General features: G+C 41.3%; 1 protein-coding gene across 2 annotated transcripts in view; it reads left to right on the top strand.

Moving 5' to 3' along the window:
- Window positions 1-20887, top strand: part of SLC2A3 (solute carrier family 2 member 3) — a 75407-nt gene that overhangs the window by 40813 nt on the left and 13707 nt on the right. The window contains exon 1 of one of the 2 annotated variants that reach the window (XM_070410729.1): window positions 19131-19480. The exons of the other annotated variant lie outside the window; for it this stretch is intronic. Coding sequence (XP_070266830.1) covers window positions 19466-19480 — 15 coding nt within the window. The 5' untranslated portion in view covers window positions 19131-19465. Of the gene's footprint in view, window positions 1-19130; window positions 19481-20887 lie in introns of those variants that run through there. 2 annotated transcript variants of the gene reach the window in all.

Below are 20887 nucleotides of genomic sequence, written 5' to 3'. Positions count from 1 at the left end.
TTTCCAGGGACTCTCATCCTGACCCTCTGCCGCGGAGCCATCCAGTAGCCTTTACAGCTGCATTCTCAGACTTTTATCTACTTGTTTTCAAAACTGTGCCTGTGACATTCCCACTAGTTGGACATGTCCACTTCCAGGCCTTCAGGAAATCCCTTTTTTAGTAATTTCCCGCCCGGCATTCTTCTCAGCTGCTGCTCTGGTCTACAGTGTTTTAGTCACCCTCGGGCTTCCTTAGGAAAACAAAACATTTCTTTCTCTGGAAGGATTAGTCAGCTGATCAAGTAGTCGGAGGGACTAAAAACAGGGAATTATGAGAAATATAAAAGTGGAGGGAGAGCAGAAAGCATGAGTCACGTTACATGTGCCTTTTCTTTAAACTGAGTGGCTCTGATTTCTTATGTATTTCTGTAAAGGCATCAGTGTTTGTTTCACAGAGGGTCCGTAGTAAATAGTTGCCAATATATAAAAAAGATGAGTGCATGAGACTAAAACTATGAGGTGTTATTGAAAAATGACAGAGTGACCATCAGCAAGAATGAGGGTGCCGAGGAACTTTCTGAGAAGGTGCAAATCCGTGGGGCGGTGGCTGCACAGGAGTGTGTATCTAGCTGTTAAGTCTAAAATGCGTGAACTTTGTTGTATACATTTTATACCAAAAATAAATGGACTTAAATAGAATCGGGGTGCTGCAGGAGCAGAAAGAATGGGAAGATTTTGTAAAGATCCGAGGCCCTGTGGAAGTGTGAAATGTGAAATGAAATGTAGAAGAGAGAAGGGGCGGGCGGGGGCCTGGCAAAAGAAGAGAAGACAAGATCTGTGGTTAAACAGGCATGGTGGTCGGGGTAGCATTAGGGGTGCTGACTGACATTGCTGAGTCGTGCTTTTAGTGGGGACGTTTGGGGATTAGTTGCCTGGAACAAAAATATTTGCCCTTGAGGCAAAGCCCTGTATAACCTTGCGCATCTCCGCAGAGATGCCTCGCATTCCTGGAAACGGCAGCTTTCTCTTTGCAGTTGTGCGGGTTCGCCTGTGGGCTCCTCTCCGCATCTGTCCCCAGCGGAGGCAGGCGAGGGGGTGGCGGCGATGGCAGGCTGACAGGATGAGTAATGGTTGCCTTTCCGCCCCAGTCGGAGGACGTGCAAAGTGGCACGGCGCTCGCATCCTGTCCCCTCCCCTCCCCTCCCCTCCCTCCGAATCCGAACCCGCGGCCGAAACTGGAGCCTGCGGCTGAAATCCTCAGCCTCGCCCAGACCCTACATTCTCACGCGCACACACTTTTTTTCTTCCGTGTCTGCTCTCGGTCTCTATCTTAGGCCAATTTTAGCCAAGGAGGGAGAGACGCAAAAGAAAAGAATGAACGTGAAAAGGGATGGAGGGATTATAAGGAAAAGACTGAATGGCGGGATGTGCTCGAAAAAGAGGGAGAGAGAGCAGTTAGTGGACAGAGCGGATGCGGAGAAAAGCAATTACTTTGAACCAATCAAGAGAATGAGAAAGTCACAGCACGACTGGGGTTGGAAGAGCAGTGAGAATAGTGGAGGCATTAAAGAAGAGAATAAACTTGTATATATCAAGTGTCAGACAACTATTTGTCAAATTTAAAAAAAAAAAAGAAAGAAGCAACCATACCTATTTAATTTTATATTTGAATATATACGCTCAGAGATAAAGAAGTTACTACTGGTCATATATTAAAGTCTAGATCCCAATTCTTTTTACTAGTAAGAACCTAAAGACTTTCTAAAAAGTCTTCAATTACATGTGAAAAGTTCAAACAATTCATCACAGAAATATTCTCTATAGCAGCAGTAATAGTAGGGTCCTTGATAAATCTGGACACTATTCTAAGTATTTTGCACATATTAACTGATTTAATTTAATCATAACAAGTCTAATGAAAAAGATAGACTCTACCATTACCTTCATTTTACAGCTGAGGAAATAGAGGCACAGTGAGGCTAAATGATCGCACAATGTAAGTAGTAGAGCTAGGACTCGAACCCAGGATGTCTGGCTCCAGATATGTGCTTTTAATTACACTTGCTTTAAAAGATTTTAAAAATAGAAATAAAAAATAAAAATGTGTATGTAACCCTAACCCACTTGAATATAAGTCCTATGCAAGCAGGGAATGGATGATTTCTACCACCTTCACCCACAGGCTCCTCAGTATCTAAAACTGAGCCTGACCCTGGCCTGTAGCTCCGTTGGTTGATGTCAAAAATTGACCAATGAATGCATAAATATGTGGAACAATAAATCGATGTTTCTCTCTCCCTCTCCCTTCCTCTCTTTCTAAAAACCAATAAATAAACATTTAAACAAATAAATAAAACATGTCCTCCCATGCACTGAAGGGTCACCAGTTTGATTCCTGGTCAGGGCACATATCCAGGTTGTGGGCTTGATCCCAGGTGCAGGAGGCAACCTATTGATGTTTCTCTCTCTCGTCGATCTTTCTCTCCCTCTCTTTTTCCCTCTTTTAAAAATCAATTTTTTAAAAAAAACAACACACACACAAAAACTGGACCTGGCAACATAGTAGAACTGTATGAATGAAGAAATGAGTTAACCCAGACCTATATCTCATTGTGGATTTTTCAGGCTGTTGGTCTTTCTTCTTCACTCTTGCTGCCAGTATGTTGATCTGTTGCTGGTTGTTAATAGTATTGAGAAGGAGAGGGAGCAGGCCAAAGAATGTCAAGCTTTGGGGGAGGAAAAAGAATCTTCCTTCTATTCGAACAGGAAAACAAAGAGAGCCTCTGGCTTGTTCTTTGTGATTCCAGTTCTTCTGGCTGTTCTAATCTATATAATAAAAGCCTGAGCAACCATTACAGTGAAACAACCAGTCACTATGATGTGCACTGACCACCACTGGGCAGATGCTCAATGCAGGAGCTGTCTCCTGATGGTCAGTGCACTTCCACAGGGGGAGTGCTGCTCAGCCAGAAGCCCTGAGCTGGGCTCATGGCTGGCGAGCGCAGCTGCCATGGCGAGATCCTCTCCGGACTCTGACTCCACGGGGCAGTAGGTGCAATGGGCCAGGATGAACGTGAGTGGCACCGTGCTGGCCCTGATTTGGGCTCCTCCCTGAGTGCCTGCTGCTTGGCGCACTGCTTCATCCCCCGAGGGGTCCCAGACTGTGAGAGGGATGTCCAACTGCCGGCTTAGGCCCAATCCTGTAAGGATCAGGTCTAGGCCGACAGTTGGACATCCCCCAAGGGGTCCTGGGCTGCGAGAGGGCACAGGCCGGGCTGAGGGATAACCCCCCCCCACCCCCACCCCCCACCCCCCCCCCCCCCCCCGTGCATGAACTTCATGTACTGGGCCTCTAGTAATCCTATAATTGTTTAGTGTTCAAATGTTGGGAAGTTACTTTGATTAAGTTGACATCAGACAGAGTAACCGAAGAAAATAACCAAACTTATTACATGCATGTGGGGGTTCTGTAAGGATATGGGGTCCATTAGGGGAAATAAATGGTGATGGAGACTTGACCAGGTGGTGAACACACAATACAATGTACAGATGATGTGTTGTGGAATTGTGCACTTGAAAGCTGTATTATTTTGTTAACCAATGTCATCCCAATAAATTCAATAAAAGGGATAAATAAATAAATAAAACAATCTGTCCAGATCCTCAAAAAAAACACCCCAAAACAATTAGTCTTATTGGAAAATGTTCAGATTATATTATTACTAAAGCAGAACCTAAACAATATAAACAAACAATCCATCTTTTTAATAATGTTTGCATGTAGGTTTATAGAAAAAAATATCCTGACACTAAATAAAGCAAAATGTAAGTATAGCAAAAATAAAGAATACGGGGCACAGGACCGATAGGGCAGTTAAGGTTTATAGGCCATCTTGAGCTAAGGAGAAGGGGGACAGTTATGGCTTGGTACTTCAAAGGTGAGGAAGGCAATTCACATGGAGATAGAAAAGCAAATGTTTGGTAAATAAATGTTTGCTAGGCCATCTTAACAATGAGACACAGAGAGGACTTTGATCAAACAGGCCTTGCTAGGTTTCTCCCTGCCTACCACACACTAGTTTATATTAAACCATAGTTATCTGGGATGATAGCTCCCTTTCTGGTGCAGGTCCTCTAAACTCATTTAGGCAGTAAGTGGGGAGGGCAAAGGTTTTTCCTGAGTCTTTCTAAATAACCATCTTAAAGTAATTAATATCCCAAAAGGCGTATCTTGGGTAGCAAACTCTGCTTCCCCTTAAAGCTAAGGCCCAAAGCTCTTAAAGGGCCATTTGTCAAGATTTAATGGCTATTCTGTTTCCTCTTAATTTTGTAAAAACATGTATAAATTTGTTTATTTATAATTAGCTTAAAACAGCTATTTACCAAAAAAACAGCTATTTATATGTAATTGAAATTAAATTGGATTTTAAAAGTCTACCTGGAACCTAATATTTGAATTTAGACTGTGATTATAATGAGTAACTTCCCAACATTTCAACACTAAACAGTTATAGAATTATATGGTCAGGCCATCAAAGCCAACACTTTTGAAACAGGTACATAGTCATTCAGTAAGTTTGCATACAGCCATACAAGAAGCACTTGGGGTTTTACCCATGAAATCATGAGAGTCATGTCAAATAAGGATCCAGAACCAAAGTGGATGAGGATAAACAGGAGAAGGGAGATAAAGATATTGCCTGCATCCCTGGGTAGCATTATCATGAAAATAATTATGGGGGAGGGGAAAGGGGCAGCAGAATAATGAAGAGACCAGAGCCTTTGGTCAGCTCTGAGTGATGGAACTGGTCGCTTAGGAGATTTGGCTGATGCTCAACAAAGCACGTCCGCACTACGTAGCCCCTGAAGCAGGCGGAGCTAACCTACAGGGTCCACACGACTAAAAGAAATTCTTTGGTTTCTGGGCCCGCTTCATCCAAATATTCGTGACTCATTCTGAGGCTGAAAATAGGAAAGCCAATGACCTTGGTTATTTTCGAGAAAGATGTATAAATTAGGAGAGATGATTTTTTTTATCATTTTACTATTCAGAAAGATCACATATCACTTGTATGTGAAGCACATAGAGGAGACTATTACAAATCTGCAATATTATTATATTTGTAAAATCATTTGTATTTGTAAAATTTATTACAAATATAGTGGTTAAAACACTGTGTGCATAATGGGGTTTGGATAAAACTTGTAGATGGACAGTTTTGAAAAGGAGAATACATGGTTCTTTGTTTAGCTCAAGAGAGCTGAACTCCACTGCTTTACATCTCTTCCTCTTTGAGGTACTAAAGGCAAATGCTAAAATATTGCCACTTGAATGAGTAAGCGTGGAGTATTTTTAGTGTCTTCAAATTATGCCCTGTTCTGAGAATGGGCTGTAGGTCTTGCAAAAGCACCCTAATAATAAGTGGCACCATTTCTGCACTCTGAGAGGACTGCTTTCTTATCCTGCCCCCTGCTAGGAGGGAATTAGCCTCCGGCTTGAAAAAGCCTTGTTCTTTGTGATTCCACCTGCAGCCCAGACCATCTCTTAAGAGTGGGAGGAGAAGCTTTGTGAAGGCAGACAATACCTGTAGTTTCCACACTACAGTTCTTCTGATGACCCAAGAGGGGTCAGATTCTTCTCCCCCTTTCTACTCACCCATGTTTTGGCAGCTCCTTTGGCTGTTTTCTGGGTCCTGTCCTCTTTTTTGAGTCTGTGGTAAGAGCTTATGGTCCCCCTCCCCCTAGGAAAGGTACATTGAAATACATTTGCACCACTTTCAGGGGGTTGTGCTTCTGCCTAGTCCATCTTAGAACCCCATGTTAATGAACACCACCCTAGAGCTTCAAATAGCCTTTTTCTTCCTAGACAACTTGATGGATTTTTTTTCTTCTTCTTCTCGGAGTTGGCTCTGCTGGTCTGGAGGGTCACCAAAGTTAGGGAAGAGAACATAGACCTGCTAAAAGAACACAGACCTTTAATTGTGAAACACTGTATTGAAATGTGGCTTTGCTCATTGCCTCAATCCACAGATTGACACTCGCTTATGGTTTTTTGAAAGGGTGGATGTGAGTCAGCGTGACCACTTCAGCTATCAGTATTCAGTAACTGTCTTTCTGGAAATGAGCCAGGAAAGGGTGTCTTGGTGATAAGGTTCAATTAATAACCACACAGAGAAGGAAGACATTTACAGTTTTAGAGCATTGCTAGAGTAAACTTAAGGACCTCAGAGAAAGCTCTTTGTTTCCTGAAAGCAATAGTCTTTGTTCCCTGTTAGCACTTGTATTGCCATTTAAAATACTTGTTTATGGCCCTGGCCAGTGTGGCTCAGTTGGTTGGAATTTTGTCTACACTGAAAGGTTTCAGGTTTAATCCCTGGGTGGGTTGTGTATGGGAGGCAACCAATCCACGTCTCTCATCCCAACCCCCACCCCCTTTCTCTCTCTGTGAAATCAATAAAATATAAAATAAAATACTTGTTTATGATCCAGGGATCATACTCCTTGGTAATTACCCAAATGAGATGAAAACCTATGTCCACACAAAACTGGCACATAAATGTTTACAGCAGCTTTATTCATAAGTGCCAAAAACTTAGAAGCAACCAAGATGTCCTTCCATAGGTGAAGAGATAAATTCTGGTCTAGTCAGACAATGGAATATTATTCAGTGCTAAATATAAAGCTATGGGAAGACATAGAGGACACTTAAGGGCATATTACTGAAAGAAGCCCATCTGAAAAGGATACATGCCGCACGATTCCAACTGTATGACATTCTGCAAAAGACAAAACTATGGAAACAGCGAAAACACTGTTGCCAGGAGGTGGGGCAACTAGAGAACTGGGGGTGGGGAGGAGAGATGAATAGGCAGAGCACAGAGGATTTTTAGGGCAGTGAAACTATCCTACATGATACTGTAATGATGGATCCTTGTCATTATACATTTGTCAAGAATGAACCCTAATGTAAAATATGGAATTTGGGTGACTATGATGTGTCAACGTAGGTTCATCAGTTGTCACAGATGCACTACACTAATGTAAGATGTTAACAATAGGGAAGTTGAGGTGGTATATGGGAACTAATTGTACTTTCCACTCAAATTTTCTGTAAATTTAAAACTGCTCCCCCAAAATAAAGTATATTAATTTAAAAACAGAACACCCACAGTTTATATGTCTCTATCACCTTCCATGAGATCTTAAAGGCAAGAAACATATCTTCTGTATCTTTTCATTCCCAGAATCTAGGGGTGAAATAGAAGTGTTCTCTTATTAGTGCATACCCTAACAATATCTCAGACTTAACATGTTTAAAACAAAACTTTTGCCTAGCCAGCATGGCTCAGTGTTGAGTGTTGACCTTTGAACCAGGAGGTCATGGTTCGATTCCTGGTCAGGGCACATACCTGGGTTGCAGGCTGGATCCCCAGTGTGGGGCATGCAGGAGGCAGCCAATCAATAATTCTCTCTCATCATTGATATCTCTCTCTCTCTCTCTCTTTCTCCCTCTCTCCCTCCCTTCCTCCCTCCCTCCCTCCCTCCCTCTCCCTCTCCCTCTTCCTTCCTCTCTGAAATAAATAAAAATATATTTTTTAAAATAAAACAAAACTCTTGATTTGACCTCTCAAACCTGCTCATCTCTATGCTTTCCTGATTGAAGCGACGACAACTCCCGTTCTCTATTTTCTGGGGCCAAAACCCTTAAGGTCATTCTTGGCTTCTTTATTTTTTTTTCACACCCAACATCTAGACTTTCAGTTAGCCCTGTTGGTTCTATCTTGAAAATATATATTAAATCCAACAACTCACTGCTTCCACTATTCCTACTCTCATCATTTCTCACCTGGACCAGTAGCCTCCTAATTGGTCTCTATGTTTCCACACTTGCTCTACTCCAGTATCTTCTCCATTCAACAGCAAATATTTTTTTAAAAACACAAATCAATGTGTTTTTGTCACTCTGCCCCCAAACCTAAAATGGCTTTGTAGCTTCTGGGCTTTCTGTCACATTTAAAATATAATCCAGGATGCTGGCCATCACTTACAATGCTCTGCATGGTCAGACTTGCACGTATCTCTCCAACATCATTTCTCCTGCCACTCTGCCCCTGGTTCACTCCAGGCCTGCAAATATCAACCTGTTGGCACCATGCCAAGCACACATTCTTCTCTTGGTGTCTTTGTATTTTAAATGCCTTCTGTTTGAAATGCTGTCCTCACAAATGCTCTCAAAGTTTGCTCCCTCTTGTTATTCAGGTTTCTGTTCAAATTCATCTCTACTGAGATCAACCCTAACCACCGTACCTTAAATGATTCTCCTTCCCCACTTTACTTTACAATATTATTTTTCAAAGTGTTCCCTTATTGTTACTTGACATTATGTATTTATTTGCTTGTTGTCTGTTGTATTGATCTGCCAGGGCTGCCACATCAGAGTACCATAGGCTGGCTGGCTTAAATGACAAAAAAATGTATTTTCTCACAGTTCTGAAGGCTGGAAGTTGAAATCAGGCTGCCAGCCGGGCTGGTTTCTCCTGAGAGCTCTTTCCTTGCAGATAGCTACCTTGTCACTGTGTCCTCACAAGGCCTTTTTTTCTGTGCGCACATTCCTGGTGTCTCTTTCTCTACTTACAAGGACACTAGACATTTCTTATGACCTCGTTTAAACTTAAGCTTTTTTTAAAAAATATAAAATGTATTTGTATTGATTTCAGAGAGGAAGGGAGAGGGAAAGGGAGATAGGCACATCAATGAGAGAGAATCATTGATCAGCTGCCTCCTGCATACCCCCCACTGGGGATCAAGCCTACCACCCAGGCATGTGCCCTGACCGGGAATCAAACCATGACCTCATGGTTCATAGGTTGACACTCAACCACTGAGCCACGCCCACTGGGCCTTAATAACCTTTTTAACATCCTTGTCTCCAGCCCAGCCTTGTCTCCAAATACAGTTACATTCTAAGGAACTGGAGGTTTGGGCTTCCACATATGGATTTTAGAAGGACACAATTTGGTGCATAACACCCCACGATCTCACCCCTCAAAGTTCATGGTCTTCTCACATGCAAAATACATTCACCTCCATCCCAATTGACCCCAAAAGTCTTATCTCATTTCAACATCAATTCTAAGCTAAAGTCTTATCTGAGTATCATCAGATGCACCTCAAAACTCTTCCAGCCTCTAACCATTTCTCAGTTCCAAAGCCACCTTCACATTTTTAGGTATCTGTCATAGGAGAACCCTATCCAAGTTGACACATAAAATTAACCATCACATAGGCCTTTCATATTAAAATGTAAGCTCTGTGAGGATAAGGACTTTCTCTTAGTGACAGTTGCATTGCCTGCACCTAGGACTATACCATGCATACAGTAAGTGAAAAATTCAATAAACAGTTGATGAAAATGCATAAATGACTGACCAACTGACTGAATTAATATTTGCTAGGACTTTAGGGTTTTTTTAAATTTTTTTTTTTAATTGATTTTTTTACAGAGAGGAAGGGAGAGAGATAGAGAGTTAGAAACATCGATGAGAGAGAAACACTGATCAGCTGCCTCCTGCACATCTCCTACTGGGGAAGTGCCCGCAACCCAGGTACATGCCCTTGACCGGAATCGAACCTGGGACCTTTCAGTCCGCAGGCCGACGCTCTATCCACTGAGCCAAACCAGTTTTGGCTAAAAATTTAATTGATTTTAGAGAGGAAAGGAGAGAGAGAGAGAGAAATAAACATCAATGATGAGAGAGAATCATTGATCCGCTGCCTCTTGCATGTTCCACACTGGGGATGGAGCCCATAACCTGGGCATGTGACCTCCTAGTTCATAGGTAGCTGTTCAACCACTAAGCCATGCCTGCTGAGCTAGGGTTTGTTTGTTTTTTACTTGCATTATCTCATTTAAATTCTTACAATAATTCCATGAGCTTTATATTACAGCCTCCAATTTAAATACTGAAAATGAGAGAGAAATTAAATGACATATTCAGATATCTAAATTCTAATTTGTTGGGGTCAATCCCCAGCAAGTCCAGGGGTTCCCAAAGGTGTGGACAGAGTCGGCGATGAAGGAATGACACAGGGGCAGTGTTCAGGTGATCAGCAGCCTAGCTAGGTTCTCTAACCAGGATCTCCAGCCAAGTTCTGTCTTTTATTGTCTTGTTACATCTGTATTTATACCAGTTGATTTTAATCCTGTCAATTTTTATTCCAAAGGTTAGGGCATTTCTTATCTCCATTCCAGGGAGTAAAGATTATGTAGCTTAAGGGTGATTGTTTGTAGTTAAAGTGATTAACTACCCGCCTGGCATTTAGTTTAAGGGGTTTTATTCCCTCCCTAACTTCAGGGAAAAATTCCTACCTGGGGAAACAACCTTTCTTGTAGAGGTGACCTTGGTTAAAACACATAGCGCCAAGAAGGTGAGCAAACATATTAAGAACAGTATGCCATATATGTCATGTCCCTTGAAACATATGCTGTGCAGATGTTTCTTCCCTGCAGCGACTGTGTCAAGCAGCAAGGATGGACCGGCTTCCAGCAAATTCCCCCTTTTTTATTTTTTAAATGATAGCACATGTAAATCAGTGGCCACCTCTCGGATTGGGTTAAGACTTGGAAGAAGATTGACAAGCAAAGATAGCGAGCATAGCTATAAACATAGTGGATGGAGTGCACAAGGAGCCTTGTTCCTGTAGAAGGTTGCTGGCCTCTTCAGTCAAGCGATTTCAGCTGTCCTCAAGTTGGTGGTTTGGTTGTCCTTGTTGATCTGGCTAGCGGGCAGCGTCATTGGCAACGGGCTTCCCAAAGCGTCAGCGCATTGAATGGCTGGATCACACGGTCCATCAGGGCCTCGCTTGATGGTGGTGTCGGTGTCCGGGGAGGAGTCAGCTGTGCCCTCTGGGTCGGCTGATATGGATGATACCGGGGAGGATGAGGCAGAGACGGAGGGTGGTGTGACATAAGGTAGGACTAGACGGTCTGGAATCCACACAGGTGAGTCTGTGTCCTGTGGAAATATACAAGCATATCCTCTCCCCCAGGTTAAAAGTACATCAGGTCCCTTCCAGGCTCCTGTAAGTTAGTCTCTCCATTTCTTTTTAGGATCAAATAATATCCCATTGTCTGGGTATACCACAGTTTATTTATACACTCATCTACTGGAAGGTATCTTGGTTGCTTCCCAGTTTTGGCAGTTATGAATAAAGCTGCTATAAACATCTTTGTGTGGATGTAAGTTTTCAACTCCTTTGGGTAAATATCAAGGAGTGTGATTGCTGGATCATATAGTAACAGTATGCTGAATTTTATAGGGAACTACCAAACTCTCCTCCAAAATGGCTGTACTAGTTTACAATCCCACTATCAATGTATTAGAGTTCCTGTCACACCACATCCTCACCAGTGTTTGATTCTGTCAGTGTTCTAGATTTTGGCCATTCTAATAGCTCTTCAGTGCTTTTTTTGGATGGTGCCTTTGTTGTTGTATCTAAAAAGTCATCACTGCCTGGCCAATGTGACAGTTTGATTCCCAGGCGGGCTCAATCCCCAGTGTGAGGTTTGCAGGGAGCAATCTGTGAGTCTCTCTCATAATTAATGTTTCTATCTCTCTCCCCCCCCCACCCCCCCACCCCCCCACCCCCACCCCCCGTTCCTTGCCGGAAGCCGGTCCATCCTTGCTGCTTGACACAGTCGCTGCAGGAAAGAAACATCTGCACAGCGTATGTTTCAAGGGACCTGGCATATATAGCATATTGTTCTTAATATGTTTGCTCTCCTTAGTGCCATGTGTTTTAACCAAGGTCACCTCTCTGAGAAAGGTTATTTCCCCAGGTGGGGATTTTTCCCTGAGGTTAGGGAGGGGATACAACCCCTTAATTAAGTGCCAGGCGGGTAGTTAAGCTACATAATCTTTACTCCCTGGAATGGAGATAAGAAACGCCCTAACCTTTGTAATAGAAATTGACAGGATTAAAATCGGCTGGTATAAATATGGATGTAACAAGACAATAAACATCAGATCCTCATCAGTTCCTAACCAGAACTCCTACCAGAACTTTGGCTGGAGATCCTGGCTAGAGGTCCTGACTAGGCTGCTGATCAACTGAAGGCTGTCTTTGTGTCATTCCTTCTTCGCCGATTCCGTCCACACCTTTGGGGACTCCTGGACCCGCTGGGGTTGGACTCCAGCAATATGGGAAAGTGATTGACTTTTGTATATCAAGCTTGTATCTTGCAACCTTGCTATATGCATTCAGCTAACATCTATTAGAACCCTATTCTATTCTGGGCCATACAAAACAACCACACCAGATGATGCTTCTATGAAGTTCCAGCCTAAATATCTAAAACTCAAGATAGAATGGCGTATCATAAGTCATTTGTAATCTTCAAATGGATTTTCTTTGCCTGGGGGGATTTTAATTGACTGTTGAATCATAGGAATTGTTTTCACAACTAGGGATGAAAGAGATTTGTAAGAGAGACAATAGCAAAGCAAAGACTGTGAGACAGGAAATGGAGCCTTTTTTAAAATTGACAAATAGTTCACTTTGGCTTGGGCAAAGGGGAGAGATACTTCTTGGGTGTTTAGTCTGTGCTCCAGATCATGCTAAGGAGTCCAGATCTGCACTGTCCAATAGATAAGGCACTTGCCACATGTGGCTATTGAGCACTTGAAATGTGGCTAGTGTGACTACAGAATTTAATTGTTAATTTCATCATATTTTAATTCATTTGAGTTTGTATTTTAAAAATTTAAAGCAGGGAATATGAAACCACAACCAGGAAATGATAAGCCATTATCAAAAACAGCCCTTAAAAATCAAAGAAAACATGAAGCTAAGAAAGCTGCAAAGCAGGAAGCAAGAAGTGTCAAGAGTCTGGATTTGTCACCTACACCTACATCACAGAGCTCAGCTCAAAATACGGTCTCTCAGCCAATTTCTGGAGACCCTGAGGTAGACAAAAAAATCAAGAACCTAAAGAAGAAACTGAAAGCAATCGAACAACTGAAAGAACAAGCAGCAACTGGAAAACAGCTAGAAAAAAATCAGTTGGAGAAAATTCAAAAAGAGAAAGCCCTTCTCCAGGAGCTGGAAGATTTGGAATTGGGTATTTAAAGAGTCACAGAAAGCAAATTGGTTACCAGAGATCAGTGGGAACTCATCTTCTGTTAAGTTCATTGGTGTATACGGAACATTCATGTGCCCACATTTAACACTCATCTCTAATTTTAACCATCTTCCAAAGTTCTTCGTATTCGGGAAATTATTTAATAATGCCTATTAAAATTGATTTTTGTGTCCTGCATCTTAGATCATGTTAACATATGAAATAAAAAAAAGACACATGACATTTTGAAGTTTGACATATTGAAAGACAAATGTCATTGTTTTTTAGGAGGAGACAGTATTTACCATATAAATGAATAAAGACATTTTAAATTAAAAAAAAATTTTAAGCAGTATAAAATATTTTTGTTAAACAAGCTTTATTATTTTAATAGGACAGCATTTCAACTCTATTTTTGAAAATTTAATGTCTCAATTAAAATGTGCTGCAGCCCTAACCGGTTTGGCTCAGTGGATAGAGCGTCGGCCTGCGGACTAAAGGGTCCAGGGTTCGATTCCAGTCAAGGGCATGTACCTTGGTTGCGGGCACATCCCTAGGAGGGGGTATGCAAGAGGCAGCTTATCGATGTTTCTTTCTCGTCGATGTGTCTAACTCTCTAGCCCTCTCCCTTCCTCTCTGTAAAAAATCAATAAAATATATTTTTAAATAAATAAATAAATAATAAAATGTGCTGTTAAGTGTAAAATACAGATTGGATTTTGAAGGTCTAGTACCAAGAGAGAGAAAAAAAATCTCATTAATAATTTTTATATTAATCACATGCTGAAATGAAAATATTTGCGATATATTGGGTTAAATAAAATTAAAATTAACAACTTGTGCATTGGCTAGGTGGCTCAGTTGGTTGGAGTGCTGTCCTGTAGACCAAAAAGTTGAGGGTTCAATTCCTGGTCGGGGCACATACCTAACTTGCGCTTTGGATGCCAGTCCAGGCGTGTACATGAAGCAACTGAACAGTCTCTCTCTCTCTCTCTCTCTCTTCCTCTTCCTCTCTCTAAAAATCAATAAAACATATCCTTTGGTGAGGATAACATAAGTAAATACATAAATAGCAACTTGTTTGTTTTCATTATTTTTTAATGTAGCTACTGGAAATTTTCAACTACTGGGCAGGACTGATCTAGATTTTATTTAATAACTATTGAAGACCTGGTCAGTTTAGCTCAGTGGACCAAAGAGTCCCGGGTTCGATTCTGGTCAAGGGCATGTACCTCGGTTGCAGGTTCCTTCCAGGCCTGGGCCGTGGTTGGGGTTCATGCAGGAGGCAACCAATCGATGTGTTTCTCTCACATCAATATTTCTCTCTGTCGTTCCCTCTCCCACTCTCCCTAGAAAAAATCAATGGAAAAATGTCCTCGGGTGAGTATTAAAAAAAAAACGATTGAAGATTTTTTACATTGAAGATTGATATAATTAAAAATTTAATTTAGGATAATTTATCTAACACTGGGGTGTGATGTATTAATTTTTGGAGGAATTGGAGGAGAGAAGACCCTTTAGAAAGTGATAAGGGTCTGGGAGCTGGGAATACATCCCTCAGGGTAAATTGGAGTGATGAATAGTTGAAAGCCAGGTAGACAGGAAAATCAACATTTCTCTCTTTTCTTTCACCCTGAAGGTGTCTTTTCTAAAGTGTTTTCAAATTCAATATGAACTCTGCCTATAACTAAACTAATAAAAGATTAAAAAGAGTATGCTGAAACAAAAGTCGTTCCTTATGAAAATATTACAAATACATACAAGCAATGAGTGGAATTACCCTTGGCAGACTTTAGGATGTTACTAGCTTTTTGTGTGCCCTGAAATGCCATTTACATTGTTCTGTGATAGAGGCAGTTTTCCCTGCCTTTATCACACTAGCAGACACCCTCCCACAGAGTAACTGTGACACTAGGATTAAGATTTACATCTGCAGATATTTATCTTTGGATCAAAAGGATTTCAGACTGTTAGTCCGTTCATTGTCTTTATTCTGAGAAGCCCTACATTAACTATGAGGTAGGAATTTCATAACGTTCCTCCCCAACTTACCCCATTTTATCATTTATTCACCATATTTCCTCCTCTTCTGTTTTCAGTAAAAGTGGAAGAACAAGTCCCAGGAATCAAATGACACAGGCTACATGTTTTAGGACATTTACCTTCCTGACCTACTTTAACATACCTCCTCTAGAGTCTAGAGCAGTGATGGCGAACCTTTTGAGCTCAGTGTGTCAGCATTTTGAAAAACCCTAACTTAACTCTGGAGCCGTGTCACATATAGAAATTTTTTGATATTTGCAACCATAGTAAAACAAAGACTTATATTTTTGATATTTATTTTATATATTTAAATGCCATTTAACAAAGAAAAATCAACCAAAAAAATGAGTTCGCGTGTCACCCTGACATGCGTGTCATAGGTTCGTCATCACTGGTCTAGAGCATCACCAGAGCTGACTCCTGAGTGGGGCTTGGAATCTAGTGGGACCTACTCCCAAAGTACATCAAAGACTCCAATCAACCAACCAATGGCATCATCAAATAATTGTATTGAGCAACTATTATCTGTTGCCCAGGATGGAGATTACCTAACTTGTACCTGTCAATGCCAGAAGCAGGTCCATCCTTGCTGCTTGACACAGTTGCTGCAGGGAAGAAACATCTGCACAGCATATGTTTCAAGGGACCTGGCGTATATGGCATACTGTTCTTAATATGTTTGCTCCCCTTCTTGGCGCTATGTGTTTTAACCAAGGTCACCTCTCCAAGAAAGGTTGTTTCCCCAGGTAGGGATTTTTCCCTGAAGTTAGGGAGGGAATAAAATCCCTTAACTAAGTGCCAGGCGGGTAGTTAATCACTTTAACTACGAACAATCACGCTTAAGCTACATAATCTTTACTCCCTGGAATGGAGATAAGAAATGCCCTAACCTTTGGAATAGAAATTGACAGGATTAAAATCAACTGGTATAAATACAGATGTAACAAGACAATAAAAGACAGAACCTGGTGACCAAACCTGGCTGGAGAACCTGGCTAGAGAACCTAGTGAGAGAACATGGCAAGAGAACCTGGCTACAGAACTTGGCTGAGGAACCTGGCTATGATGATCACCTGAACGCTGCCTCCATGTCATTCCTTCTTCGCCGACTCTGTCCACACCTTTGGGGACACCTGGACCTGCTGGGATTGGACCCCAGCATGTCTGTACTGAACTGGTTTCTGAGCCTCTGAATAGTAGATCCCACTTGTTTAAGAAACCTTTGTCTCAATATAATTAGCACACTTTTAGATTTTTTAGATTTCAGTTGAATTCCAGTTGTAACCTTTCAAATAGATACTGCTAGAAGTAGTCTTTCTCCCTACTAAAATTGTCTAGGTAGAATTTTTAAAGGTGATTTCCTCAGACTGAGTTTCACCAGAGAAAGTTTTCATATCTCTCTTCCTTTCACCTTCCCTCCTTTTTACCAAGAAGAAAATATTCTACAGATGTCATTGCAGTTACACACAGGTTATTTTGGGACAGTTATAATCCTGGGCCTTAACAATTATTTCACTTATTCTTTCAATAAATATTGGAGAAAAATAATTACTGGGGCAAACACTGTGTTCTGAATTACATTGAGTAAATAAAAGGGTTAGGACAGGCCTACTTTTAATTTCACTGGTGCCATTTGCTCTTGGAAAACATTAAAGAATAATTATTCTAAGTCTAGGGAGAAGGAGAAAGAAAAGACCAAGTGACTTAGAGTCAAGAATGACGTTGTGAGCCCTAGCTGGTTTTGCTCAGTGGATAGAGCCTTAGCCTGTGGACTAAAGGGTCCAGGGTTTGATTCTGGTCAAGGGCATGTAACTCGGTTCAGGCTCTATCCCCAGTAGGGGGCATGCAGGAAGCAGCTGATCAATGATTCTCTCTCATCATTGATGTTTCTATCTCTCTCTCCCTTCCTCTCTGAAATCAATAAAAATATATTTAAAAAAAAAGAATGACATTGTAAGACATATAATAAAGCCAAAGATAAAAAAAGAAAATGGAGGAAAGACTACGGGAAAGAGGGCAGTGTGGTGTGGTGGTCTTACTGTTAGCTGCAAGGTCCAGCCATGAGCCTCGGGTAGCTGTTGAGTACTTTCACATGGCCAGTGGGACGAAGGGAGTGAATCACTAATTTTAAATTGAAGCAATTAAAAATTTTTTTTTCCATTAAACACAACTTTATTGTTTTGATAGAAAAACAGATTACTTGAACTATAGAAAACTTAGAATCTAAAATGAAGATGTTTTGTAAATGTAAAATATACACTGTCTTTTGAAGACTTGGCAGAAAAAAATGAATTAACTTAATTTTGCATTGATTACATGCTGAAATGATATTATTTTGAATATATTGGGTCAAGTGGAATAATTATTAAAATAAATTTCTCTTGTTTCTTTTAAAAATTGTAATGTGGCTACTAGAAAATTTAATATTACGTAAGTGGCTCAAATTATATTTCTATTAGCGCTGCCAAAGGGGATATCCATTGTCCTTCACCTGCTAATTCAGTTGCTGTGGTAACTAAAGGGGCCTCTAGGCTCCATGTTTCCTGGAAAACAGGATGAGATGGGGGAGGGGAGGTGTACCCTCAGGGAACATTTCCTTAGACATGGATTTTCACTGGTCCTCAGTTCTCTCCCTTTAGAAAATATCCTGGTTCAAGGAAAGGAGATAATGCGGTTTGTTTCACGTCCAGTAGTTTCAGTTTGAATTCTAGGCCCTCAATCCAAACCCCCAAAGGAATATACATTTCCTTTGATTTACCTAGAAAACTATGCTTCTCCTCAACCCACTCCCTCTCCCCCTCCCACCCCCTGCCCCCACTACTTAAGGGGTTGCTGGGCTACAAAGTAATGGGCATTAGGAATTTGACCAATGGTATTTCTCTCCCCAACCCCCTCAAATCCCTGATATTATCTGGCACTTTAACCACAACTAGTTTGTTTTGCTTTGTTTACTCTCACACTGGAGCCTCTTCTTTCTCTGTTATCCTTCACCTTCCTATCTTCATATATTTATCTGTTTTTTTCTACTGATCTGCTCATTTTTCTTGTAAAACTTAATACGTAATGAGATATTTAACTCACATGTTTCTTTCAAAAAATTCAGTGCATAATTAATAGATATTGATAATTATCTCCAGTTGTGTAAAAATCAATTGGTCTTGTCCCCTCCACGCTCTTTCCCCTTTTTTTACGTGGAAGAAGAAGAGAAACATTATAAATTCCTTAAGGGCCAGGACTCTTTTGTCCTATATACTCATGAATCCCCAGTTCCTTGGAGAGTATCAGCATATACTTGTTTAGCTGAATTTGATAATTGTCCTATCACTACATGCTATAAACCTGAGACTAGAGGCAAAGCTTGCAGAAAGGGTAGAATTAAAAGTGGGTGTTTGGTGGATGCAATATTAAAGAGTTTGGATCCCCCAAATATAAAAACAACAAAACAAACAAACAAAAAAGTTTGGATCTTATCCTATAGGCATTTAGTTTTCTCCTTCCTGCAGCTTAGGGGAGTTGGTCTAGCTCTAGCTTCTGGATATTCAGGTTTCCGTCCTACCTGGGGCGATTATGCCAATTAGAGGACAACTAGAGACATAAATTGGCTCAGTTCTTCCCTCTGTTTTCTTCTCCCAGACTGTCCTTTCCTCCCCTTCAAGATTGTAGACCCAGTCAACAATCAAAAAGCAGCTGATAAATTCATAGGATCGTGAATTCTGCTTACACTCCTTCAAACAACCTTAACTCTCAGATAACACCCACTCCACTTGGCCTTACATATGCAGCACTTACACACATATAGGGGAAAAGGCATTTTGTCTCCTGACAGATTGATTCAATTCTGAGCAGTTGTGAGAGCAAAAATAAAGTGAATTTGCCCTTCCCTGCAGGCTTTTCTGGTAGCATTTTGTCTGTGAAACTAAGAGGCTGTAGCTGCTTTAGAAAAGGGAAGGACGACTCAAGAAGACGTAGTGGGTATGAAAAAGGATGTGGTTTTAAAAGTGGGCAGAGGGAGGTGCTGCCTAGGGTGAGGTCTGAATTTGATGTTACGAGATCACGAGATTATTTGGGGGAGGAGCAGGGGAAGGGCTGGGGGCTCGCCTCCCTTCCTGGCTCCACCCTTTCCAGGATTATAAATTGGTGACTGGTGTGCACTTTTAACCATAAGAGTGAGTGTGAGGCTGAGACGTGGAGCAATCCTGAGGACCTGAAGAGAGACTTGCTGCCAGAGGAGGACATTTTTAAGGTTTTGTTGGCTGAAAAAGGTGTCTCTGGAATCCCCCTCCAGATCTTTCTTGAAGATTCGAAAAGAATTAAATTAGGGCCATGGGGACACATAAGGTAAGGATGATACAATTACCAGTTATTTTTGCATGTTTGGGGTACACTCCGAAAGGCAAACCATGATGGTGATTGCGGTGTTCTATTTTATTCTGTCATCTAGCCATCTTCAGGCCCTTTCCTTCTGCCTGCAGTGCCACAGTTTCGCCAGTTCCCCTTGATTCTCAGATCCTATAAAGGATTTATTCCAGCTCCATCACCTTCCTGTCTCAGGGAAAGTCACCTGGAGAAGTTGTGTTTGTTTCTCAGGTTTATTTATCATAATCACACTCTACTGAGGATGAGCTGATGGAGTGTACAGGGGATCCGCGGATGCTCAGTTCTGTTGATTACACTGTGGGGCCAGGTGCAGTATGAGGGTTTCTCTGGAAGCATTGGGCCTTGAAAAGACCTGAGATTTGTTTGGAGGCCAGGTGTCCAGCCATCTGTTCTATGACCTATGGGATTTTCTGGGTACTAAGGAGAGAGAATTGTCACTGTTCTCCCTAGTGTGGTTATGATTGTGAGCACATGATACAGTTATATATTATTGTGTATTATGTATGCAGTATATTTAGGGAGAAAGGCATTTTCATTAAGGTTAAACAAATTTGAAAATAAAGGAAGATAAGAGATGAAACATGTGAAGGAAGAAGAAAAGGGGGAAAAGAGGTTTTAACTAAGGGGAAAAGAATTAATCAGAAAGAAAGAGCTATGCAGTGGCAGGGGTCCTCCGGAGTCCTTATACCTAGTTGCCTGGGAGGCAAGGTCATTTTGGGCAATTGAAATTCTCAGCCTGCCACTCTTGTTAGACTGGAGAGAGGAGTTTTTAAGAAATGTTTGGGGGATGTTGAAGATGGACTCAGGCATAGATATTGAGCTACTTTGAGGTGGAAATTTAAGATAACAACCCCTTGAGTTATTCCTGGGAAGCTGAGAGATGACTGAGTTGATTTCTGTCCCCTTCCCCCAAGAAATGTCTCCTGTATGTGGGGTTGGGAGTGAGCTTGTGCTCTCCCCCTGCTGGGTGGGGGATAGCAGTACAGTAAACTGGCAGAATTACAAATGGGGCCAGGATACAATGGGTATAGTAGACACCATAGATTATATGACCCAAAGAGAGATAAAGAGCAGTTCAGTGATAAACATATATGCACCGCCACCACTCTGGGGCTTCTGTGGAATCCAGGGTACAGGAGAGACTGCACTGGATCTAGCTGTTTCCAAAATAATCTGTTCTTAGGAATTCTAAATGTCTTTACCCCTGTCTTCCTAAGTCAGTGGTTCTCAACCTTCCTAATGCCGCGACCCTTTAATATAGTTCCTTATGTTGTGGTGACCCCCAACCATAAAATTATTTTCGTTGCTACTTCATAACTGTAATTTTGCTACTGTAAACAATATGTAATTATATATGTGTTTTCCGAT

The sequence above is a fragment of the Myotis yumanensis genome, unplaced genomic scaffold, assembly GCF_028538775.1.
Source record: "Myotis yumanensis isolate MYYU_CA2020_CCGP unplaced genomic scaffold, mMyoYum1.0.hap1 SCAF_3, whole genome shotgun sequence".
In the NCBI taxonomy this organism is placed as follows: Eukaryota; Metazoa; Chordata; class Mammalia; order Chiroptera; family Vespertilionidae; genus Myotis; species Myotis yumanensis.
The sequence above is the reverse complement of the archived record's forward strand: the minus strand, read 5'-3'. Positions and strand labels throughout refer to the sequence as shown.